The following is a 25,546-nucleotide window of genomic DNA, read 5'->3' as shown; positions in this document are numbered from 1 at the left end:
AGTAACAGTAGTCAAGCTTTAAGATGACGAGGTTCTAACTCTTCAGATGTTGTCAAGTGTACCTACAGTACAGGAACACTGCGTCTGCGACACATTGTGAGCTTGTAGATCAACTGTTTTCGGCTACGTAGGGAAAAAGAGCAGACCAAGTACAGACCCAAAGGTCAAGTTTACAAAGTATTGAGGGTGCAGCGGTGAAATGTCTGGAAACACACATTTAGCATGAATACAATATGTAGTGGGGGTCCCTGCGTCCTCTCTCTCTCTATCTCATCTAAGGGGTCCTTGGTACTTGAACATTCCCTGTTTTAAAGAAAATAATACCATGACCTTTTTTTTACATCAATTATTTTATAATAATATTAACATTATATTATCATTACGACCTTAGTGTTTTATCAAGTATTTGCGGGCCCACTTGCAATATCCTCACCACCCACTGTTGACAACCACTTCTTTATAGCACGGTGGGGGTGAGCTGTCTAGAACAGTGGTTCTCAACCGTTTCTGGATCAGGGCCCAAAATCTCAAAAGCATTCATGGCCCACCCATCCTACCACTTAAGTGGTCCGATGGGTGGGCCGTGTGCATTTTCAGAGCATGTTTATTACAGTGATCTATCAATCGATTGTGTTCCGGCTTGGATCAATGGAACTAGCATAGTTTATTTATACATAGTATAGTTCCTAGTTATTAGTATCACAAAGACAACTTTTTTTAAAGAAACAATCCATTAATCTTCTTTTTTTAAATCATTGTATTATTTTATATTGATGTTATATTATCATTAAACTCTTGCCAAATTGGCAATTATTTGGGGCCCACTTGCAATGCCCTCGCTGGCCCACCAGTCGTCCCCGGCCCACAGGTTGAGAATCACTGGTCTAAGAATGTCTTTTTGTCTTTCTGTGTCTGTGTGTCTGTGTGCCTAATCTCGTATATGGACAGATACCAAACACCAGAACACCAAATGACTTCTGCACGCTGCCAGTAGTCCCCAAATAGTTTTTTTTCATGTATTGCAAATATTTAGAATTTTTGTGAAAAGAAATTCACATTTTGTGCATGCGACTCTACGGTCGGGAGCTCGCGGCCATTTGTTTTTTGTTTTTATTCCGTCGGTCGCAGGCCGTCGTCGGCGGGGTGGAGCGGACCGCTCGGTTCGGAGCCACGGAACGAGTGAACCTTTTTCAATCTTACTGGTTTCTTTCTAGGACTGTAACATAATATATAGAGATATAGTATATCAAATATAAAATATACAGTAGGTAAACTGAAAGTGAGGAAGAAAAAATATGTTAATACAAAAATAAAAATAAGTGTTCGTCATATCATCAAAAACAGCAATACAACTGAAAGGTCATTCCACCAGACTTTTTACAGCGTGACAAATATCGTGTACGTACTACACACTGCCAATAGGTCAAATAAGTACCTCCATGCATTTTTTTTCACATGTTTCTTTTTTCATATAATCATATAATTTGGAGTCAAATACATCATAGATGACTTACGTCATAGACAACCACATGAATTATGGGATCCACATGGGCCACGATATTATTAGACCGCACATTTTATACAATAGTTGTAGAGCACATTTTTATAAGCTCATGAAGTGGAGCCTAAAACTTAAAACTACATACCATCAGTCGTGGGGTAGAGCCTAGTGTTTTTTTCATTAATTCAGGGGGTAGCCGATACACAAGCTCACAACACGTCACTACAGTATATGCAACGCCGTGTGAGCTTGTAGATTAGCTATTTTCAAACCTTTGCTCAAACATGGAGATGACCGGACGTCATGGATGACTGACGACATAGAATGGCCACATAATGTCCGGGATTCACGCGGAAGCCACATCGTCACAACACCCTATGTGACAATGTTTTACATTTTGTACAGTATCTTTCTTTATACGGCTTTATGCGGCCCCCACACCTATGTCGCACTGCCGATCCGACCGATATGTCTAAGTCATAGTGTCGGGTTGTTGGCCGACCTTTCCATTAGCAAATTTTAATATAGGATAAACAGACAACTGTCTGTTCTGTTTGTCTGGACAGATATGCCCAAATATGGAAACAAGCTCCAAACTGCGCAATGTACTGGCCTCATAGACTGGCCTCCAAGTACATTGTGCCTATTTCACCGGCTCAATAATCTGGGTAAAACTGCCTGCTGCCAACACTACCCCAGCTAGTCCGACTAGTGATTCTGAGTTGAGTGATTCTCAACCTTTTTTTATTTTTATTTCAAGGACCCCCATTTTGATACCTATTAGATTAGGTCATAGGCCACCCAAATATATACTGTAAGATCCTCAGTGTTTTATTTAACTCTGAAAATGGACACGTAACATACTCACCCATAATGGTCTATTTGGACCCCTGGTGGTCCCCAGACCTGACGTTCAGAAACAGTGGGCTGCTGATCCCCAAATATGGAGCCCACACTGATGTCATCACGGTGACGTCATCACGGTGATGTCATCAATATCCACAGGTAACCTCAATATGTGCTCCATATTTGGTGTTGGAAAGTGTTTAAAACACAACAAGCAAGTGGAGTTTCCGTCACTTAGGATGTCTCGGGGTTCTATAGACATCCCTTTACGGGACACAGATGAGGTAATTGAGCTAGAGTTGGACCAGCTGCCAGAAGGAGATGAGCTTATCAGTATTCTGAAGCAGGAACGCACACAGCTGCATATATGGATCGATTTCGCACTGGAGTACTACAAGCAGGGACAGACAGAAGACTTTGTGAAGCTGCTCGAGGCGGCCCGCATCGATGGCAACCTGGATTACAGAGATCATGAAAACGACCAGATGACCTGCCTCGACACACTGGCAGCGTACTATGTGCAGCGGGCCCGGCAAGAGAAGAACCAAGACGACAAGAAGAAGGTCATCATACAGGCCACACAGTTGTACACCACGGCAGACAAGATCATCATGTATGATCAGGATCACTTGTTGGGAAGAGCCTGCTTGTGCCTTCTACAAGCAGACAAAATGGACCAGGCTGATGCCCAGTTCCGCTTTGTCCTGAACCAGTCCACCAGCAACATCCCTGCTTTGCTTGGTAAGGCTTGCATCTCCTTCAATAAAAAAGACTATAGAGGAGCACTGGCTTACTACAAAAGGGCTCTGCACGCAAACCCTGGTTGCCCAGCTGAAGTGAGACTTGGCATGGGCCACTGTTTCGTCAAGCTCAATAAACTGGAGAAGGCCGTTGTGGCTTTTGGTCGAGCCCTGGAACTCGACTCACAGTGTGTTGGGGCCCTCGTCGGCCTGGCGGTACTAAAGCTCAACAGTAAGGAAGCTGATTCAATTAAGAATGGGGTGCACCTCCTCTCACAAGCCTATACCATTGACCGCAGCAACCCAATGGTCCTCAACCACCTGGCCAACCATTTCTTCTTCAAAAAGGACTATAGTAAAGTGCAACAATTGGCGCGCCATGCTTTGCACAACACGGAGGTGGAGGCCATACAGGCGGAGAGTTGCTACCAGTTGGCTCGCTCCTTTCATGTGCAGGAAGACTATGACCAAGCCTTCCAGTACTACTACCAGGCGACACAGTTTGCTTCCTCCACCTTTGTGTTGCCGTTCTTCGGCCTGGGACAGATATATATGCATCGACAAGACAAGGAGAAGGCGGCACAGTGCTTTGAAAGGGTTTTAAAGGTCTGCCCCAAAAACAATGAAACTATGAAAATCCTGGGTTCTCTCTATGCAGCATCTGAAGATCAAGACAATCGAGACATTGGCATAGGCCTTCTGAAGAGGGTAACAGAGCAGTACCCAGAGGACGTGGAAGCCTGGATCGAGTTGGCTCAACTCATTGAGCAGAACGACATCCAAGGAGCTCTGTCCGCTTACAGCGAAGCTATTCACACCCTCCAGAAGGTGCAGGCTGATGTTCCCCCTGAGATTCTCAACAACTTGGGGGCACTCCACTTCAGAATGGGCAACCTTGGAGAGGCCAATAAATACTTTCATGCATCTCTGGACCAGGCCAAAGCTCAGAGAGAGCACAAAGAGCATTACTACAATGCCATCTCTGTGACCACCTCCTATAATCTGGCTCGCCTCTATGAGGCTATGTGTGAATTCCATGAAGCTGAAACACTTTACAAAAACATCCTGAGAGAACATCCCAGCTATATTGACTGCTACCTGCGTCTTGGAGCCATGGCTCGGGACAAAGGAAATTTTGATGATGCTTCTGACCGGTTTGAAGAAGCCCTGCAGATCAACCAGGATCACCAAGTTGCTTGGTCCCTGATAGGGAATCTTCACATGGCCAAGCAGGAGTGGGAGCCAGGTCGAAAAAGGTTTGAGCATGTCTTGAAGCAGCCATCCACTCAGAATGACACGTACTCCATGCTGGCTCTTGGTAATGTGTGGCTACAGACCTTGCACAAGCCCACCAGAGATCGCGAGAAAGAAAAAAGGCACCAGGACAGAGCCCTGGCGATATATGAACAGGTTCTGCAGAATGATAGCAAGAACCTTTATGCTGCCAATGGGATAGGTGCTGTCTTGGCCCATAAGGGTTATGTCAGAGAAGCACATGATGTGTTTACCCAAGTGAGGGAGGCCACAGCAAACATCGGTGATGTATTGCTAAATCTGGCTCACACCTACATTGAACAGAAACAGTACATCATTGCTGTTCAATTGTATGAGAGTTGCCTGAAGAAATTCTACAAGCATCAGAACTCGGAGGTGCTGCTGTACCTCGCAAGGGCACTCTTCAAATGTGGTAGACTCCAAGAGTGTAAACAGATGTTACTGAAGGCATGTCATGTGGCGCCCAGTGACACAGTGTTGATGTTCAACGTGGCCTTGGTGCTCCAGAGTTTGGCCACTCTGGTGCTGAAAGATGAAAAAAGCAACCTGAAGGCTGTGCTTAGTGCAGTCAAACATCTGGAGCTGGCTCACAGGCATTTCAGCTATCTCAGTAAGCCTGAAGACAAGATGAGAGTTGACCTTGAACTTGCTGCCTCTAACGCCAGGCAGTGCTCTGACCTCCTGAGCCAGGCTCAGTACATCGTGGCTCGTGCACGGAAGCAGGATGGGGAGGAAAAAGAGCTCAGAGCCAAACAGAAACGGGAGAGGGACCTGATACGCCAGCAGTCTCTGAAAACACAGGAGGAAAAGCGAAACAAGGAGGCTGAGGAGCAGAAGAAGCTTGGCGAGCAGAGAGCCATCTATCTGGAGAAGAACAAGAACGTGCTCACAGAAAAACATTACATTTTCGCAGACATGGAAGCCAAAGAAAAGAAGAAAGGAGGGAGAGGTCGTCGGAAGAAAGGAACGGACATTGATGATTTTGTTGTTGATGACTCTGATGAAGACCTGCCTGTGAAGAAGATGAGAAAAGGTGGCAGCAGTAGTGAGCAGAAAGAAGGTGAGGAGTCACGCAAGAAGCGAAGGAGACCCATTAAGGGAGGAAAGCATGGCGTTGAGGAGGGAGGACCACGACCCAAGAAACAACGCAAACTTAAGGAGCGCAACACTTTGGAAAAGTCCCGATCTGAACGCGTGCCGCGCTCCCTTAAAGGGAAGATCAAGTCTAAGGCCATAATCTCATCTTCTGACTCTTCTTCAGATGAGGATAGCCTGAAAATAGCTGAAGACAGAAACCAAACAGACACCGGTCCGGGCACTGACGATGAGGGTGGCCACAGGAGGCACATTGCTTCCCACAGTGGGAGCCGGAACAGTTCTGGCAGCGAGGCCGGCAGGCGGTGCTCTGAGCGCTCGGATGAGGACCTCTCTGGGAGCAACCTCCCAGTGCAGAAGAGGCAGCAGTCTGACTCTGAACAGTCAGACAGCGAGGGCAAGAAGAGTCAGTCAGGAGACTCGTCTGCAGCAGCATCAGACCATGGTTCTGAGACTGGATCAGACAACGAGGGCTCCCGCGCTGCTCTGACAACGGCTTAGAACAGTGATCAACCTTTGTTTAATTTCAAGGACCCCCAGTTTAATAGGTAGTAAGTCAAAGACCCCCATTTGATATGATTTTTATCTTGGGACCCCAATATAAAATGTAAAATTGTCAGTGTTTATTTAACTCTGAGAGTCTACAAATTTGCACTCTCTTTGAGTTACAGACCCTTAAACAGTCTGTTTGGACCCCTGGTGGTCCCCGGACCCCATGTTGAGAACCAGTGGCTTAGAAGCCCAGGGTTTCTGAGAATGGGGCATTCATGATCCAACCTATTATCCGATGATGATAGCGATTAGGATTTCAAATCTCACAAAAACTATTTCTGTCATGGCAAGTATTATTAATGAGTGGTAATATCAATATATGTGGATTCAAAGTAGAACCTTCTTTGTTTACTATCTTGAAATAGGAGCTGGAACAGTACTCCTTTAAAGGGATATTTCACTTTCAAACATGTTTGGGGTCATTTTAACATCTACTCTGGCTTTTTGTGAGACCAGACACCAGAGTTTTTAAGTTGCTTGATTGAGTCTAGATATTTGATATTCATTTTATCAGACGCACCCCTTCCTATACAAACCCATTGAACTTCAAAGTAAAATCCATTTTAGATTAATTGAAAACACCCATCCTTGGTTCTAGTGACTGATATTGTTCTTCTAATGCGTAAGGGATCTGTGTTTTTTCAACAAAAAAAATCTGAAATTCTTTAGCCTATATTTTTGGGGGAAATTTTAAATTATAATTATACAATGAAATGAAGTCATTGAAACAACACACGTCCCCCCCCCTCACATATTAGCTGGACAATATCAGTCACCAGAACCAGGGACGGGTGTTTGTAATGAATCTAACATGGTTAAAATAGAGTTTGAAGTTACAATGGATTTTTATAGGAAGGGGACTTGTCTGATAAAATGAATATCAAACATCTAAACACTGAATCAAGCAACTTAAAAACTGTCTGGGGTGCTCACAAAAGCCAGAGTACGTGTGTGTGAATGGGTGAATGTAATGAACAATATAAAGCACTTTTAGATAAAGGCGCTGTTGCGGCTTTATCTAAAAGGAGCTAAACATGGGAGAGAGACACTTATATGACGCGCATGCACAAGAATTCAGGTCCACTCCAATCCTTGCGTTTTTGATCATTTATTCTCCACAAGACAGCGTTAAGTACAACAGTTCCCAGTAAACTATTAACTAAACGTGGAAGTCACTGTGTTGAGATTATGATACATTACTTTGTTGCGGTCAACAGAAATTATCAGCTCCACACGCTCACCCCCTCTCTATCCAGACTCCCACACCACTATGCCCAGGCAAACGCCATGCCTCACTATTAGCGTGGCAGCGCCCCAGCTCCTGTGATCACGCCCACCACCACCAACAGTGCAGCGCCCAATCAAGTGTGTAATAAATGTCAATAACAAAACACTAGACTAGGCAAAAGTCACATACAGCTCCTACAGGCGCTATATATATGCACCATTTACCATTTTTTTAATTAGATGTAGAGATTTTTTGTTTTTGCCCAGTTCTATTGTTTATGTGTTCACTAGTTTGTTTTGGTCGTTAGACAGACTGATATAAAGGTATTTTCATAGATAATGCACCTGAACATTTTAAATGGCACTCTCTTTAACCACGTGAACCACTGCGTTCTATTCTGGGGACGAACATTTGCCAAAAATAGCCGCTGTGTTGCGACATTTGAGCGTGTAGATGGGATATTCTTTGTCGAAGAGATTTGGTGTAGAGGGAAATACTAGTGGACCTAGTGTAGAGCCCTGGGGAACCCCGGTCAACTAAGTACATATGGTGTAAGTGGGGTGAGAAACCCAGAACTACATTTATAATTTAAGCGTTCTAACTTAAATCCCCACACAGAAGGAAAGGATAGGAGGCTTTTGTTCAACAAGAACAAAAAACTAAACAAAAACACAAAAGTTGAAAAATATCTGCCAGACTGAGACAGCAATGGTATGTAAGACTGCAGGGACACTCTGGCACTGACACTTACACTGACATGTGTGATACAACTAAAAGCTCACAATCGCGGCGTGATGTGAGCTTTTAGGTAGGCTATGCTATTTTCTAAATATAGCATAGCCTATAAATAGATTCTTAGTTTCTTAGGGGCAGCAGTGGCTCAGGTGATAGATGAGGTAGATCTCATATTGTCAAAGTCTTTTGATTGTGTATGTAGTTGTACTTTTACCGTGTCTAAATATACAGCTGAAGTATGCGTAATAAATGCGGCGTTCTGTGCTGTAGCAGCTGCCTGCTCCCTGTGTGCAGCACAGTGTGGTTTTGTATACAATTATACTTTTGACAATTCCTTATTCAATAACAAAAAGCACCTTTGTGTATTTCGGTGACTAAATCCCCTTTATTGCAACTTTTTCATTTCTGTAACTCCTTAATGAGCAGTACTACACTGTGTGTGAACTCAACAAAGGTCACAGACGGTGTCATTGCGGCATCTAGTGGCGGTTCAATGTCCTGCACTAATTAATTTTAGTTCTCAAAACAAATTCCATGTAAAGGAGCCAGTGATGTAAAGTAACTAAGTACATTTACTCAAGTACTGTACTTAAGTACAATTTTGAGGTGTTTGTACTTTACTGGAGTATTTCCAATTTTCGGTACTTTTACTTCTACTCCACTACATCTCAGAGGCAAATATTGTACTTTTACTCCACTACAACTATTTAAAAACTTTAGTTACTAGTTACTTTGTAGGTTTTGATTATTATTACAAAACATACATTAACCACTTCAGCCTTATATACATATAGGCCATTTGAAAATAGCCGATCTACAAGCTCACAATGTGTCGCGACGCGACGCATTCTGAGCTTGTAGATTTTCAAATTATTTTTATACATTTGAAAACTTGAAATGGGACATTCTGTATAATGACTACTTTTACTTTTGGTACTTTAAGTACATTTTGATGCCAATACTTTTGTACTTTTACTCAAGTAAATTCCAGATTTTCACTTGTAACAGAGTACTTCTACATTGCAGCATTGATTACGTAAGTAAAACATTTGAGTACTTTTTCTACCACTGGCAGGTGGCAGGAGTCACCAAGCAAGACGCAGAAAACAGAACCGGATGAAGATGAAGAAAAATAAGTCATTCCATGTACTCATGCATGTACTAGCCTACTTTAGTGAAAGAGCTTCCAGGTCACAGGGGTTAAACCACTTAAATCCGATATACTTAGGGGTCCCCGGTCCGGACGCCCATGACTCTATAGGCTACAAGGTCCGCTCCTTTTTCTCCCTTGCACACCAAATCTCAAATGTATTTTTGGCTAATGTTCACCCCCAGAATAGGGACGCTATATAGGTTCATGTGGTTAAATACAATCTTTGTTACAGACAAATGAGACTTTCAAATGTCCCCTTGGCATAATTATTCTTCATTGGTCAGTGTCCTCATGCAGCAAAATATTTATTTTGTGGGCTATATTATCATTCGAACGGTTTCTGATGATTTTAACCACCATTAAACCGCTTACATCTTAACCTCAAACATTTACAAATTTATTTTCAATAAAGCCGATCTGCAAGCTCACAGTGCAACACGTTGTGAGCTTGTAGATCTGCAATTCTTTTAAACATTCAGGGTACTAGCCTATAAGAGAACAAGTTGATTAGATGAATTAAGATTCCTTTCTGCTCAGATTCTATAAATCTAGTTTCATGGATATAATTGTTATAGCCTGTAACATGACGATGACATGGTAACATCACATTACTGCTTTCCTAAGCATACCAATGATCTGCCCCCCCTTGGGTAGATCCTTCGCCACCATGGCCTCCATTTTCACTGCTACCTTCCCTCCGAAACCATTACTGCTACCACCCCACTCCACCCTCACCACCTGCCTGACTGACATTAAAACCTGGATGCACACAAACTTCCTGAAACTCAACTGCAATAAATCCGAAATCCTCATTATTGGTCCAGGTGCCCTCACCCGCTCCACCCATAACTTCTCCCTAAACATTGATGGGTCCATTGTCACCCCCTCCACCAAAGTCTGCAACCTTGGTGTCATCTTGGATCCTATACCCTTTCCTTCCAGTCCCACATCAACCAGATTACCAAATCAGCCTTATTATATCCACCTCCGAAACATTGCCCGCCTCCGTCCCACACTATCCCAAACTGCTGCAGAGACACTCATCCATGCCTTCATCACGTCCAGACTCGACTACTGTGCAATAGCCTCCTTTACGGTGGTACCTACAAAGGTCTCAAAAAACGTCAATATGTGCAAAACCTGGCTGCCCGCCTCCTCACCAGAACCTGATCACACATTGTAGTCCTCCATGACCTTCACTGGCTACCAGTAAAACACAGAATCGATTTCAAAATACTGATCACCACCTACAAGGGCAGTGGCATAATGGGAGACTCAAAATCTGGCACACGCCAGGTTCTGTGAGAGAAACAAGCAACCAGTGTCATGTCGTTCTGCACGAACGGTAGCTCATGCGGGACATTCAGCGCATGTTTGAGTATCATGAGACTCCACGATGAGTAGTAGTAGAAAAAACAACAACTTTGCATCGGTTAAAATAGACGATTTTCACTCTTACACACGTCTCCCATTATGCCGCTGCAAGGGGTCTGCAGAATGGACAACAGGGGCAGATCTGGAAATATTAAACGTTCCTTTGTATGTTGGTGAGTGATTAGCGACACATCAAACATACAACCTAAAATGACCGGCACTCTCCTTTAACAACCAGGCTCCCCGCTACCTCTCTGACCAACTCCAACGCCACGTCCCCTCCCCCTCCCTCAGGTCTGGTGATGCGCACCTCCTGGACTTCCCCAAAAAAACAAACAAACAAACAAACAAACACACCTGGAGTGACAGGGCTTTTTCATCTGCAGCCCCCTCCCTTTGGAACCCACTCCCACCTCACATCAAAGCCACCCCCACCAGGGACGGATTAACCCCCGCATGGGCCCCTGGGCCGCCAATTTTTTAGGGCCCCCCCTAAAAATAAATAAATTGGGATTTATTTTATATTGCAAAAACCTTTTTTTGGGAGGGGGGGGGCTAGTGAAAGTTACAGATATGGTGTCTATGATATGAAATCCTTAATCATATTCCATCATATATGGAAGGACCCGCAGGAGCTCTTGAAGCCCAGGAGCCCTTATCGGGGCCTCAAACCCAGCGAGAATCACTGCTGTAAATACAGAGGAGGGGACCACACATTTCATATTTGATTATCCTATACATTTAATTTTAGTAAATTGTCGATGGCCGCGCGGCCCAGTTCCCCCGAAGCGCCCCAGAGAGCCAAGGGCCCCTGGGCCATGGCCCCGGCGGCCCAATGGCTAGTACAGCCCTGGCCCCCACCCTTGGTGTGTTCAAAGCCTCCCTCAAATAAACCCACCTTTTCAGACTCGCTTTCTCCGACTTGCTTTCCGACGCCGAGTCGGCCCAAAATCGGTTCGGCGGAAAGCTTCCTTAACAACAGCCCTAACAAATCCCCCTTACTGCCTTTTAGTCTTAATGTTTTCCCCCTTGCTCAATTGTACTACTTTAATACTTCTGTCTTAAATAAAGTTGTTGTTCTTTATTTGTTTTGTGAAGCAACTTCGGGTACTATGAAAAGCGCATATAAGGGTGATGTATTATTATTATTATTAGGTTTCGAGAGCCTGTAAGGCTTCGAACCCTATTACATCTCTACACTTTCATTATTATTATTATTATTCTTCCGCCGTTTTTGCCAGTTCTGGCCTAACCGCCTGGTCACTTCTTATGAAATTCGGCAATATGGTAGAGGGCTATGCCAAACGGCGAAAACCCGAAACTCACAACCATTGGCCAAAGGGTGGCGCTGTAGCACTCAATTGAACATGCCAACTTTGAACAGGTACAGCTCATGCCCTGTTCGACCTACAGCCATGAAACTTCGATACACACATGCGTCTCCTCATGTCTAACAACTTTCGCTGTTTGACTTTTGACCTCTGACCTTTAGATCTCCCACCATTTCGAATTCTATGAAAAGCAGTAAAAAGCAGTAAAAAAGACTCTTCCTTCGTACAGATTGAGCAATCTGTACGAAACTGTATACACATGAACTTTGGACCAATGCCGACAGACGTGAGCAAGCGGATTTTCCATAAGTGAAAACGTTAAGCTTTTATAAGCCAATGAAAATTGCAGCTTTTTTTAAATTATTCATCTGCCCCTAACACATACATGCAGACTCACATTTGTTTGACACTTTGCAATATTGTAGAGGGTCCTTCCAAGTATCACTGAAACCAATCTTACTCCAATTGGTCAAAGGGGGGCGCTATAGCAATTTTTTGAAAATGCAAACTTTAAACAGGCAAAAGTCATGCCTCGTTTGGCCGACAGCCGTTAAACCTGCTTACACATGTGCCTTGACTCATGAGGAACACATGTATCACTTTGACCAGTAAGCTCTGCCCTTAGATTGTCTGCAATTTTGAGCAGTTTGAAAAACATTTAAATCCAGGATTTCTGAGCAATTTGCATGAAACTGTGTCAAATACATGTTTGAGGCCCTTTTTCACAGGTTCAGGTGTGTTGGTTCAATAGCTTGATCGCTTAATCATCTGCCTTGAAACCATAGGGTAGCCGGTTCGAATCCCACCTCAGGTAGACTTAATTATAATTGCATTGCACACAACATGACTATACCAATGAATATATGTGCAATTGTTAAAGATGACGAGAAATGCATACTTGAAAGTAGTTCTTTTCAATGTATGACGTACTTCATTCGCGCTTTTGTTTTGTTTTGTTGGATTCTCCCTTTTCACTGTCTAAGGCTGTGTATTGGATAGTTCCACCAGTAGAGTGTGAGTCTCATGTGCCGAAGGTCCCTGGTTCGAATCCCACTTATTACAGTTCACATTTAAATTGCATTGTACAAAACATGACCCTGTTAATTCAGACAAGTGCAATGTTTAGACAATAACACGAAATGCTTTTGAGAGTAGTTTTTTTTTATGTATGACATACTTTCTTGTGAAAATAGCCGATCTACAATCTCACACCTTTTTAGATAGCAACGCGTTGTGAGCTTGTAGATCGACTATTTTCCACTAGTTTCCATTCCGAAATATATTGAGCAGTTTGAAAAACATTTAAACCAAGGATTTCTGAGCAATTTGCGTGAAAGTGTGTCATGTGTGTGAACTCCCTTTTCACTAGTACAGGTCTGTTGGCCCAATGGCTTAATCATCTGCCTTGAAACCACAGGGTTCCTGGTTCGAATCCCACGTCATGTAGAATTCATTATAATTGCATTGCACACAACATGACTGTATCAATGAATGCATGTGCAGTTGTTAACCAGTAAACTCTGCCCTTAGATTGTCTGCAATTTTGAGCAGTTTGAAAAACATTTAAATCCAGTATTTCTGAGCAATTTGCGTGAAAGTGTGTCATGTGTGTGAACTCCCTTTTCATCAGTTCGGGTCTGTTGGCCCAATGGCTTAATCATCTGCCTTGATACCAGAGCGTCGCCGGTTCAAATCTCACCTCATGCAGACCTCAACTCAATTGCATTACACACAACATGACTGTATCAATGAATAAACATGCAATTGTTAAATGAAACGCTTATTGAGAGTACTTGTTTTCAATGTATGATGTACTTCATTCCCTATTTTGTTTTGTTTTGTTTTGTTGGATTCTCCCTTCTCACTGACCAAGGCTGTGGATTGAATAGCTTGATCAATACAGTGTTAGTCTCATGTGCCAAAGGTCCACGGCTCAAACCCCACTTGTCACAGTTTACATTTAAATTGCATTATGCAAAACATGACCCTGTTAATTCAGACATGTGCACTTTGCTCTCTCTCTCTCTCTCTCTCTCTCTCTCTCTCTCTCTCTCTCTCTCTCTCTCTCTCTCACTCTGTCAAAGTCTGTCTGTCTGCCTGTCTGCCACTCTGTCACTGTCTGTCTGTCTGTCTGCCAGTCTGCCACTCTGTCACTGTCTGTCTGTCTGCCAGTCTGCCAGTCTGCCACTCTGTCACTCTGTCACAGTCTGTCTGTCTGCCTGTCTGCCACTCTGTCACTGTCTGTCTGTCTGCCAGTCTGCCACTCTGTCACTGTCTGTCTGTCTGCCAGTCTGCCACTCTGTCACAGTCTGTCTGTCTGTCTGCCAGTCTGCCACTCTGTCACTGTCTGTCTGTCTGCCAGTCTGCCAGTCTGCCACAGTCTGTCTGTCTGCCAGTCTGCCAGTCTGCCACTCTGTCACTGTCTGTCTGTCTGCCAGTCTGCCACTCTGCCACTCTGTCACAGTCTGTCTGTTTGTCTGTCTGCCACTCTGTCACAGTCTGCCAGTCTGCCAGTCTGTCACAGTCTGCCAGTCTGCCACTCTGTCACTGTCTGTCTGTCTGTCTGCCAGTCTGCCAGTCTGCCACAGTCTGTTTGTCTGCCAGTCTGCCAGTCTGCCACAGTCTGTCACAGTCTGCCAGTCTGCCAGTCTGCCACTCTGTCACAGTCTGCCACTCTGTCAAAGTCTGCCAGTCTGCCAGTCTGCCAGTCTGCCACTCTGTCAAAGTCTGCCAGTCTGCCACTCTTGTCACAGTCTGCCAGTCTGCCATTATTCTCGAAACCGCTAATTGCTGCTTGCAGCTATATTTATGGGGCCAGGCTTCCAGCATGGACCCATATTGTTATTCGCATTATTCCATTTCTTCTTCTTCTTCTGCCGTTTTTGCCAGTTCTGGCTGAACCGTGCAGTCGCTTTTTATGAAACTCGGCCATATGGTAGCTGGTCATGAAAAACGATCAAAAAATAAATCTCACAATCTTTCGTCAAAAGGTGGCGCTATAGCACTCAGTTGAAAATGACAACTTTGAACAGGTACAACTCATGCCCTGTTTCACCTACAGCCATGAAACTTCGATGCACACATGCGTCTCCTCATGCTGAACAACTTTCACACTCTGACTTTTGACCTCTGACCTTTAGATCTCCCACCATTTTGAATTATATGAAAAACAGTTAAAACCTATCTCCTCCTGGGATTTTTGAGTAATCTGCACGAAACTTTTTACACCTGAACGTTGGACCTATAACAAAAAACGTTTGCAAAATATCTTCCATAAGTGAAAAAATGAAGCTTTAATGAGCCAATGAATATTGCAGTTTTATGACAATTATTCATCTGCCCCTAACACATACATGCAGACTTACCATTCTTTGAAACTTTGCAGAAATGTAAAGGGCCATTCCAAATATCACTGAAACCAATCTTACTCCAATTGGTCAAACGGGGGCGCTATAGCAATTTTTTGAAAATTGAAACTTTAAACAGGCAAAAGTCATGCCTTGTTTGGCCGACAGCCATTAGACCTGCTTACACATGTGCCTTGACTAATGAGGAACACATCTATCACGTTGACCAGTAAGCACCGCCCTTAGATTGTCCGCAATCTTGAGCAGTTTGAAAAACACTTAAACCCAGGATTTTTCAGCTATTTGCGTGAAACTGTATCATCTGTGTGATCTCCTTTTTCACAGGTTCTTGTCTGTTGGTGGCTTCTCGCTTAAATGTGTGCCCCACAACCTGAAGGTCACCAGTTCAAGCCTCACTTGGTGCAGACTTCATCTGAGTTGCATTTCACACAACATGACTATCAATGAATACATCTGCAATTGTTAAAGATAACATGAAATACTTAATTGAGTGTTTTTTACATAGAGCTGATCTACAATCTCACAACTTTTCAGATAGCAATGAGAGTATGTTTTTTCAATGTATAGCATACTTCATTGTGAAAATAGCCAATGTACAATCTGACAACTTTTAATGGTTTGTGAGCTTGTAGATCGGCTACTTTCTGAGGAGATGTACAATTTCTTCATTGGTAAATGGTTTGTGAACGAGTGATCTTAGTGTTAGTGAAACAGGGGCTTGGGTCATGACAGAAGGCAAGAGTTTGTGATCCTCAACAGACAATATCAGCCTGGACAAAGATATAGCACTATAGGTAGTGTTGCAGCTACCTAAGAGTGCTTCATGACCGTAAGGTTGCCGGTTCAAGCCTCACTTGATGCAGACTCATTTAAGTTGAAATGCAAAAAACATGACTCAATCTATTCCGTTTCCATGGCGCTCTCTCTCTCTCTTCAATCTATTCCATTTCCATGTCTTTCTCTTCAATCTATTCCGTTTCCATGTCTCTCTCTCTGTCTCTTCAATCTATTCCATTTGTCTCTCTCTCTGTCTCTTCAATCTATTCCATTTGTCTCTCTCTATGTCTCTTCAATCTATTCCGTATCTATCTATCTATCTATCTATCTATCTATCTATCTATCTATCTATCTATCTCTCTCTCTCTCTCTCTCTCTCTCTCTCTCTCTCTCTCTCTCTCTCTCTCTCTCTCTCTCTCTCTCTCTCTCTCTCTCTCTCTCTCTCTCTCTCTCTCTCTCTCTCTCTCTCTCTCTCTCTCTCTCTCTCTCTCTCTCTCTCTCTCTCTCTCTCTCTCTCTCTGAGGGGTGGCCATAGCTGAGTGGTTAGTGAGCCCGCCTAGGGAGCCAGAGACTCTGGTTGCCCCAGGTACGATTCCAGGCCAGGTCAGCAAATGTGTCGATGACATGAAATTTGTCCCTGAGCAAGACTCTTAACCCCTAATTGCTCACAGGCACTCATTGGAAACAAGACCGCAAGGACTTTCATGAACTGACCTGTTAAAGGAATTATCATTTCTCTCTCCTGGCCCCATATTATCGCTGCTTGCAGCTATATTTAGGTTTCGAGAGCCTATCAGGCTTCGAACCCTATTACATCTCTACACTTTCATTATTATTCTTCCGCCGGTTTTGCCAGTTCTGGCCTAACCGCCTGGTCACTTTTTATGAAATTCGGCAATATGGTAGAGGGCTATGCCAAACGGCGAAAACCCGAAACTCACAAACATTGGCCAAAGGGTGGCGCTGTAGCACTCAATTGAAATATGCCAACTTTGAACAGGTACAACTCATGCCCTGTTTGACCCACAGCCATGAAACTTCGATGCACACATGCGTCTCCTCATGCCTAACAACTTTCACTGTTTGACTTTTGACCTCTGACCTTTAGATCTCCCACCATTTCGAATTCTATGAAAAGCAGTAAAAAGCAGTAAAAAAATCACTTCTCCTGGGATTTATGAGCAATCTGTACGAAACTGTATACACATGAACTTTGGACCAATGCCGACAAACGTAACTTAGCGGATTTTCCATAAGTGAAAACGTTAAGCTTTTATAAGCCAATGAAAATTGCAGCTTTTTTTAAAATTTTCATCTGCCCCTAACACATACATGCAGACTCACATTTGTTTGACACTTTGCAATATTGTAGAGGGTCCTTCCAAGTATCACTGAAACCAATCTTACTCCAATTGGTCAAAGGGGGGCGCTATAGCAATTTTTTGAAAATGCAAACTTTAAACAGGCAAAAGTCATGCCTCGTTTGGCCGACAGCCGTTAAACCTGCTTACACATGTGCCTTGACTCATGAGGAACACATGTATCACTTTGACCAGTAAGCTCTGCCCTTAGATTGTCTGCAATTTTGAGCAGTTTGAAAAACATTTAAATCCAGGATTTCTGAGCAATTTGCATGAAACTGTGTCAAATACATGTTTGAGGCCCTTTTTCACAGGTTCAGGTGTGTTGGTTCAATAGCTTGATCGCTTAATCATCTGCCTTGAAACCATAGGGTAGCCGGTTCGAATCCCACCTCAGGTAGACTTAATTATAATTGCATTGCACACAACATGACTATATCAATGAATACATGTGCAATTGTTAAAGATGACGAGAAATGCATACTTCAAAGTAGTTATTTTCAATGTATGACGTACTTCATTCGCGCTTTTGTTTTGTTTTGTTGGATTCTCCCTTTTCACTGTCTAAGGCTGTGTATTGGATAGCTCCACCAGTAGAGTGTAAGTCTCATGTGCCGAAGGTCCCTGGTTCGAATCCCACTTATTACAGTTCACATTTAAATTGCATTGTACAAAACATGACCCTGTTAATTCAGACAAGTGCAATGTTTAGACAATAACACGAAATGCTTTTGAGAGTAGTTTTTTTTTATGTATGACATACTTTCTTGTGAAAATAGCCGATCTACAATCTCACACCTTTTTAGATAGCAACGCGTTGTGAGCTTGTAGATCGACTATTTTCCACTAGTTTCCATTCCGAAATATATTGAGCAGTTTGAAAAACATTTAAACCAAGGATTTCTGAGCAATTTGCGTGAAAGTGTGTCATGTGTGTAAACTCCCTTTTCACTAGTACAGGTCTGTTGGCCCAATGGCTTAATCATCTGCCTTGAAACCACAGGGTTCCTGGTTCGAATCCCACGTCATGTAGAATTCATTATAATTGCATTGCACACAACATGACTGTATCAATGAATACATGTGCAATTGTTAACCAGTAAACTCCGCCCTTAGATTGTCTGCAATTTTGAGCAGTTTGAAAAACATTTAAATCCAGTATTTCTGAGCAATTTGCGTGAAAGTGTGTCATGTGTGTGAACTCCCTTTTCATCAGTTCGGGTCTGTTGGCCCAATGGCTTAATCATCTGCCTTGATACCAGAGGGTCGCCGGTTCAAATCTCACCTCATGCAGACCTCAACTCAATTGCATTGCACACAACATGACTGTATCAATGAATAAACATGCAATTTTTAAATGAAACGCTTATTTTTTATGTATGACATACTTTCTTGTGAAAATAGCTGATCTACAATCTCACACCGGAAGAACCTATAGGACGGAAAAACCTATAGATATCAACAGACACCATCAGGGAGGCCATATCTTTAGCTCAATGAGAAGAGAGGCAGCCTGTGAATCCATAGGTCGCTGGTTCGATCCCTGTCCCCAACAATGCGTTGAGGTGATCATCATTTGGAATTCCCCCTATTCCCATGGATTGGATCCACCCCTCTCACCTGCTCTCACTCATCACCAATCACACCTGCCACATGCACAGTACAATTTTTAGGTACTTTTACTTTACTACTCTACTCTACTCCAATTACAGCAGATGACAGCTTTAGTTACTTGTTACTTTGCAGATGTAATTATTAATACAACACCTACAGTAACCACATACAGCCGATCTACAATGTGACGCGTTATGAGCTTGTATGTATATAATAAGCAACCCATGCTGTATGATAACTTACCACATATGAAATCCAATTCTGTCTATCCAATGGCTCAGTCTGTACTGTGGCCATAGCTGAGTGGTTAGTGAGCCCACCTAGGGAGCCAGAGGCCCTGGTTGCCCCAGGTACGAATCCAGGCCAGGCCAGCAAATGTGTCGATGAAATGAAATGTGTCCCTGAGCAAGACTCTTAACCCCTAATTGCTCACAGGCCCTCATTGGAAACAAGACCGCAAGGACTTTCATGAACGGACCTGGAATTATCCTTATCCTTTACACTGTCTACCCACAAGTCTATAGGTCCCTGGTTCAAACCCCAATTTAACCGGTCCAAATATAATTTACTGAACAAAAATCATGACTTTGTTAATTAATGCATGTTCACTTCTTCTCTCTCGCTCTCTCTCTTACTGCCTCTCTTTCTCACTGCCTCTCTCTCTCTCTCTCTCTCTCTCTCTCTCTCTGTCACTGTCTGTCTGTCTGTCTGTCTGCCAGTCTGCCAGTCTGCCACAGTCTGTCTGTCTGCCAGTCTGCCAGTCTGCCACAGTCTGTCACAGTCTGCCAGTCTGCCAGTCTGCCACTCTGTCACAGTCTGCCAGTCTGCCACTCTGTCAAAGTCTGCCAGTCTGCCAGTCTGCCACTCTGTCACAGTCTGCCAGTCTGCCATTATTCTCGAAACCGCTCATTGCTGCTTGCAGCTATATTTATTATTATTATTAAGGTTTCGAGGCCAATAGGCTCGAAGCCTTATTACATCTGTAAGAGTTCATTATTCTTCCGCCGGTTTTGCCAGTTCTGGCCTAACCGCGTGGTCACTTTTTATGAAATTCGGCAATATGGTAGAGGGCTATGCCAAACGGCGAAAACCCGAAACTCACAAACATTGGCCAAAGGGTGGCGCTGTAGCACTCAATTGAAATATGCCAACTTTGAACAGGTACAACTCATGCCCTGTTTGACCCACAGCCATGAAACTTCGATGCACACATGCGTCTCCTCATGCCTAACAACTTTCACACTCTGACTTTTGACCTCTGACCTTTAGATCTCCCACCATTTCGAATTCTATGAAAAGCAGTAAAAAAGACTCTTCCTTCGTACAGATTGAGCAATCTGTACGAAACTGTATACACATGAACTTTGGACCAATGCCGACAGACGTGAGCAAGCGGATTTTCCATAAGTGAAAACGTTAAGCTTTTATAAGCCAATGAAAATTGCAGTTTTATGACAATTATTCATCTGCCCCTAAAACATACATGCAGACTCGCATTTGTTTGACACTTTGCAATATTGTAGAAGGTCATTCCAAGTATCACTGAAACCAATCTTACTCCAATTGGTCAAAGGGGGGCGCTATAGCAATTTTTTGAAAATGCAAACTTTAAACAGGCAAAAGTCATGCCTCGTTTGGCCGACAGCCGTTAAACCTGCTTACACATGTGCCTTGACTCATGAGGAACACATGTATCACTTTGACCAGTAAGCTCTGCCCTTAGATTGTCTGCAATTTTGAGCAGTTTGAAAAACATTTAAATCCAGGATTTCTGAGCAATTTGCGTGAAAGTGTGTCATGTGTGTGAACTCCCTTTTCACTAGTTCAGGTGTGTAGGTTCAATAGCTTGATAGCTTAATCATCTGCCTTGACACCACAGGGTTGCTGGTTCGAATCCAACCTCAGGTAGACTTTATTATAAGTGCATTACACACAACATGACTGTATCAATGAGGAACATATATATCACTTTGACCAGTAAGCTCCGCCCTTAGATTGTCTGCAATTTTGAGCAGTTTGAAAAACATTTAAATCCAGCATTTCTGAGCAATTTGCGTGAAAGTGTGTCATGTGTGTGAACTCCCTTTTCATCAGTTCGGGTTTGTTGGCCCAATGGCTTAATCATTTGCCTTGATACCACAGGGTTGCCGGTTCAAATCTCACCTCATGCAGACCTCAACTCAATTGCATCGCACACAACATGACTGTATCAATGAATAAACATGCAATTGTTAAATGAAACGCTTATTGAGAGTAGTTGTTTTCAATGTATGATGTACTTCATTCCCTCTTTTGTTTTGTTTTGTTTTGTTGGATTCTCCCTTCTCACTGACCAAGGCTGTGGATTGAATAGCTTGATCAATACAGCGTTAGTCTCATGTGCCAAAGGTCCACGGTTCAAACCCCACTCGTCACAGTTTACATTTAAATTGCATTATACAAAACATGACCCTGTTAATTCAGACATGTGTAATTTTTAAACAATACCATGAATTGCTTTTGAGAGTAGTTGTTTTTTATGTATGACATACTTTCTTGTGAAAATAGCTGATCTACAATCTCACACCTGTTTAGATAGCAACGCGTTGTGAGCTTGTAGATCGACTATTTTCACTAGTTTCCATTCCGAAATGTATTGAGCAGTTTGAAAAACATTTAAACCAAGGATTTCTGAGCAATTTGCGTGAAACTGTGTCAAATAAATGTTTGAGGCCCTTTTTCACAGGTTCAGGTGTGTTGGTTCAATAGCTTGATCGCTTAATCATCTGCCTTGAAACCACAGGGTCGCCGGTTCGAATCCCACCTCATGTAGACTTATAATTGCATTGCACACAACATGACTGTATCAATAAATGCATGTGCAATTGTTAAAAATAACGAGAAATGTATACTTGAAAGTAGTTATTTTTAATGCATGACGTACTTCATTCGCCCTTTTGTTTTGTTTTGTTAAATTCTCCTTTCTCACTGTCTGATCCTGTGGATTCAATAGCTCCACCAGTAGAGTGTGAGCCTCATGTGCCGAAGGTCCCTGGTTCAAATCCCACTGATTACAGTTTACATTTAAATTGCATTGTACAAAACATGACCCTGTTAATTCAGACATGTGCAACTTTTAAACAATAACATGAAATGCTTTTTTGAGATTAGTTGTTTTTTTTATATACAACATACTTTCTTGTGAAAATAGCCAATCTACAATCTCACAACTTTTCAGATAGCAACACATTGTCAGCTTGTAGATCAACTATTTTCACTACTTTCCATTCCAAGAACACAAAACAAAACTTTATTGCTAAATATTTGTCAACCAGTAATCTAGAGTAGTTAGCAAAACAGAGGCTTGGTTCATAACGGACTGAAAAACCTATAGATATCAACAGACACCATCAGGGAGGCTATATTTCTAGTTCAATAAGAAGAGAGGCAGCCTGTGAATCCAAAGGTCGCTGGTTTGATCCCTGTCCCCAACAATGCATTGAGGTGATCATTATTTGGAATTCTTACTTTGTTACAAACATACTCCTGGTAGCCTGTCTGTCTGTCTGTCTGTCTGTCTGTCTGTCTGTCTGTCTGTCTGTCTGTCTGTCTGCCTCTCTCTCACTCTGTCACTGTCTGTCTGCCAATCTGCCACTCTGTCACTGTCTGCCAGTCTGCCAGTCTGCCACTCTGTCACTGTCTGTCTGTCTGCCAGTCTGCCACTCTGTCACTGTCTGTCTGTCTGCCAGTCTGCCACTCTGTCACTGTCTGTCTGTCTGTCTGCCAGTCTGCCAGTCTGCCACTCTGTCACTGTCTGTCTGTCTGCCAGTCTGCCACTCTGTCACTGTCTGTCTGTCTGCCAGTCTGCCAGTCTGTCACTCTGTCACAGTCTGCCAGTCTGCCAGTCTGCCACTCAGTCACTGTCTGTCTGTCTGTCTGCCAGTCTGCCAGTCTGCCACTCTGTCACAGTCTGTCTCAGACAGACTGTGACAGAGTGGCAGACTGGCAGACAGACAGTGTCTGTCTGCCAGTCTGCCACTCTGTCACTGTCTGTCTGTCTGTCTGTCTGCCAGTCTGCCAGTCTGCCACAGTCTGTCTGTCTGCCAGTCTGCCAGTCTGCCACAGTCTGCCAGTCTGCCACTCTGTCACTGTCTGTCTGTCTGCCAGTCTGCCACTCTGCCACAGTCTGTCTGTCTGTCTGTCTGTCTGTCTGTCTGTCTGTCTGTCTGTCTGTCTGTCTGTCTGTCTGTCTGTCTGCCACTCTGTCACAGTCTGCCAGTCTGCCAGTCTGCCACTCTGTCACTGTCTGCCAGTCTGCCACTCTGCCACTCTGTCACAGTCTGCCAGTCTGCCAGTCTGCCACTCTGTCACTGTCTGTCTGTCTGCCAGTCTGCCACAGTCTGTCTGTCTGCCAGTCTGCCAGTCTGCCACTCTGTCACAGTCTGCCAGTCTGCCACTCTGTCACTGTCTGTCTGTCTGCCAGTCTGCCAGTCTGCCACTCTGTCACAGTCTGTCTGTCTGCCAGTCTGCCACTCTGTCACAGTCTGCCAGTCTGCCACTCTGTCACAGTCTGCCAGTCTGCCACCTTGTCACAGTCTGCCAGTCTGCCAGTCTGTCACAGTCTGCCAGTCTGCCAGTCTGCCACTCTGTCACTGTCTGTCTGTCTGTCTGCCAGTCTGCCAGTCTGCCGCAGTCTGTCTGTCTGCCAGTCTGCCACAGTCTGTCACGGTCTGCCAGTCTGCCACTCTGCCACTCTGTCACAGTCTTCCAGTCTGCCAGTCTGCCACTCTGTCACAGTCTGCCAGTCTGCCACTCTGTCACAGTCTGCCAGTCTGCCAGTCTGCCACTCTGCCAGTTTTCTCGAAACCGCTCATTGCTGCTTGCAGCTATATTTATTATTATTATTAGTTACTATACAAAATGTGTCAATTATGTTATTGTTGTGAAAGATAAATGTACACACAAAACGTCCATGACATATTAACTGCATTTGGCCAACATTGACTAGATTATTCAGATAAGTTTGGCAACTATAGGGGCAGGTAAAAAGAAATCACATGTGAAATAAAATAATTTAACCAGTAACAGGACAATTGTCTAAGTTCATGTATGATATAATATCCCCGGAGCCAATAGAATATTTGTTGTAGTATGCTTAAGTCATATGTTTGTCAAATGTCTTGGGAGTTGTAGAATGCCCCTTAAATCATAAGTTTGTCAAATGTATTGGGAGTTTGAATTCTAAATTAAAAGCATGGTTTCCGTTAACTGCTCAGTGCTCAGATCCGGTCTAGAGCCCGCCTACTTTATCCGGTCATTTTAGAAACACTATACATCCAACACACACGAACCGTTTCCGTATCCGCTCTAGAACGGATCTGCAACCTACGAAGCGGGTCTGTTTACTGTGTGTCTGCTACTCACAACCCTGCACTCACGTAAAATGCCTGAAATACTAAATATGAATTATTAAAAATAAATACACATAAACAAGTAGAATAATTGTATTATAATTATAACTTCAAGTTCTTATGAATCACTAAAAATCCCTATTTTATGCCTTAGTCGTAATTTCTTATTTTACTCTTATTTTTTTTGGCACGCGACACCGCCGTACGACGACGCATAGGAGCGGCAAACGCACGTCCCCTCGGCTCCATCTATTTATCGCGAGAAACCAGTGCCGTTGCCATGTCCACCTCTTACAAGCGAGTTTGGGCTTGTTTTTCTGTCGCTTGTAAATATTGGTAGTTTGAGGGTTGCGGTTTTTTGGACTTGTTTCTAAAGCTTAGTTGCTTATTTGGGCGTGTTTCCAAATGTTTTATTCATTATTATTTAAACCAGTGGTTCTCAAATATTTTCATATTCAAGGACAAAATAATATGTATTTATCTGCGGACTCCCAACTGAAAACGTTTTGTGCCAGGGACCCACATACAAGATGTGTGTTGTTAAAATATTCATTTATTTTTTACATTTTCATCCAAGATTTTCTTTTTTAAATAGCAGATCTACAAGCTCTCAATGCGGTGCGTTGCACAGCCAGAGGGATGTGTCTTTCTGCAGGAAAACACCCCAGCATAATTACATAGTTGCTGATAGAGGTGAAAAATGATGTTAAGCTCAAAGTTACCTAGTTAGCCTTTAAGTCAGGGGTCTTCAACGTTTTCAGGTCAAGGACCCCTAGCTGAGAGAAGCAGAATGAAGGGACCCCCTCTTGTATAAAATTGTGTTTCAGATTATACTTTGTTTGTTTACTTGGTCGGTCTGCTCTTTTTTTCCCTCTACACCTATATACCTCTTCGCCAAAAATAGCCGATCTACAAGCTCACAACGCCTCGCATGTGAGCTTGTAGATCTGCTATTATTGGCTAAAGTTGTCCTCAGAAAAGGGATGCTAGGGTTCAAGTGGTTAAGGTAAAAAGAAGAATCATGTCACACAAAGATTTGGCGGACCCCCTATAGTAACTCTGAGGACCCCCACGGGGTCCCGGACCCCCTGTTGAAGACCCCTGCTTTAAGTGATATGTCGCTTATTTTGAGCTTGTTTTCATAGACCCAGGTTGCTTGTCTCTCTCTCTCAAAACCTGGCAACAGTGATCTCGCGAGAAACATGC

The 25,546-nt window shown here is 43.3% G+C and overlaps 1 protein-coding gene across 1 annotated transcript; it reads left to right on the top strand.

Annotated features, from left to right (window-relative positions):
- Positions 1-2,586: 2,586 nt before the first annotated feature.
- LOC311055914 (RNA polymerase-associated protein CTR9 homolog) lies at positions 2,587-5,958 on the top strand (the record flags this gene model as incomplete). The annotated part of the gene is made up of 1 exon (XM_084072179.1): positions 2,587-5,958. The coding sequence occupies one exon, from the start codon at positions 2,587-2,589 to the stop codon at positions 5,956-5,958; it is 3,372 nt and encodes a 1,123-aa protein (XP_083928305.1).
- Positions 5,959-25,546: the final 19,588 nt, after the last annotated feature.

This window comes from Gymnoscopelus microlampas (genome assembly GCF_963454915.1).
Source record: "Gymnoscopelus microlampas genome assembly, chromosome: 11".
NCBI classification, from domain to species: domain Eukaryota; kingdom Metazoa; phylum Chordata; class Actinopteri; order Myctophiformes; family Myctophidae; genus Gymnoscopelus; species Gymnoscopelus microlampas.
Note: the sequence above shows the minus strand (reverse complement) of the source record. Positions and strands in the feature narration are given on the sequence as shown.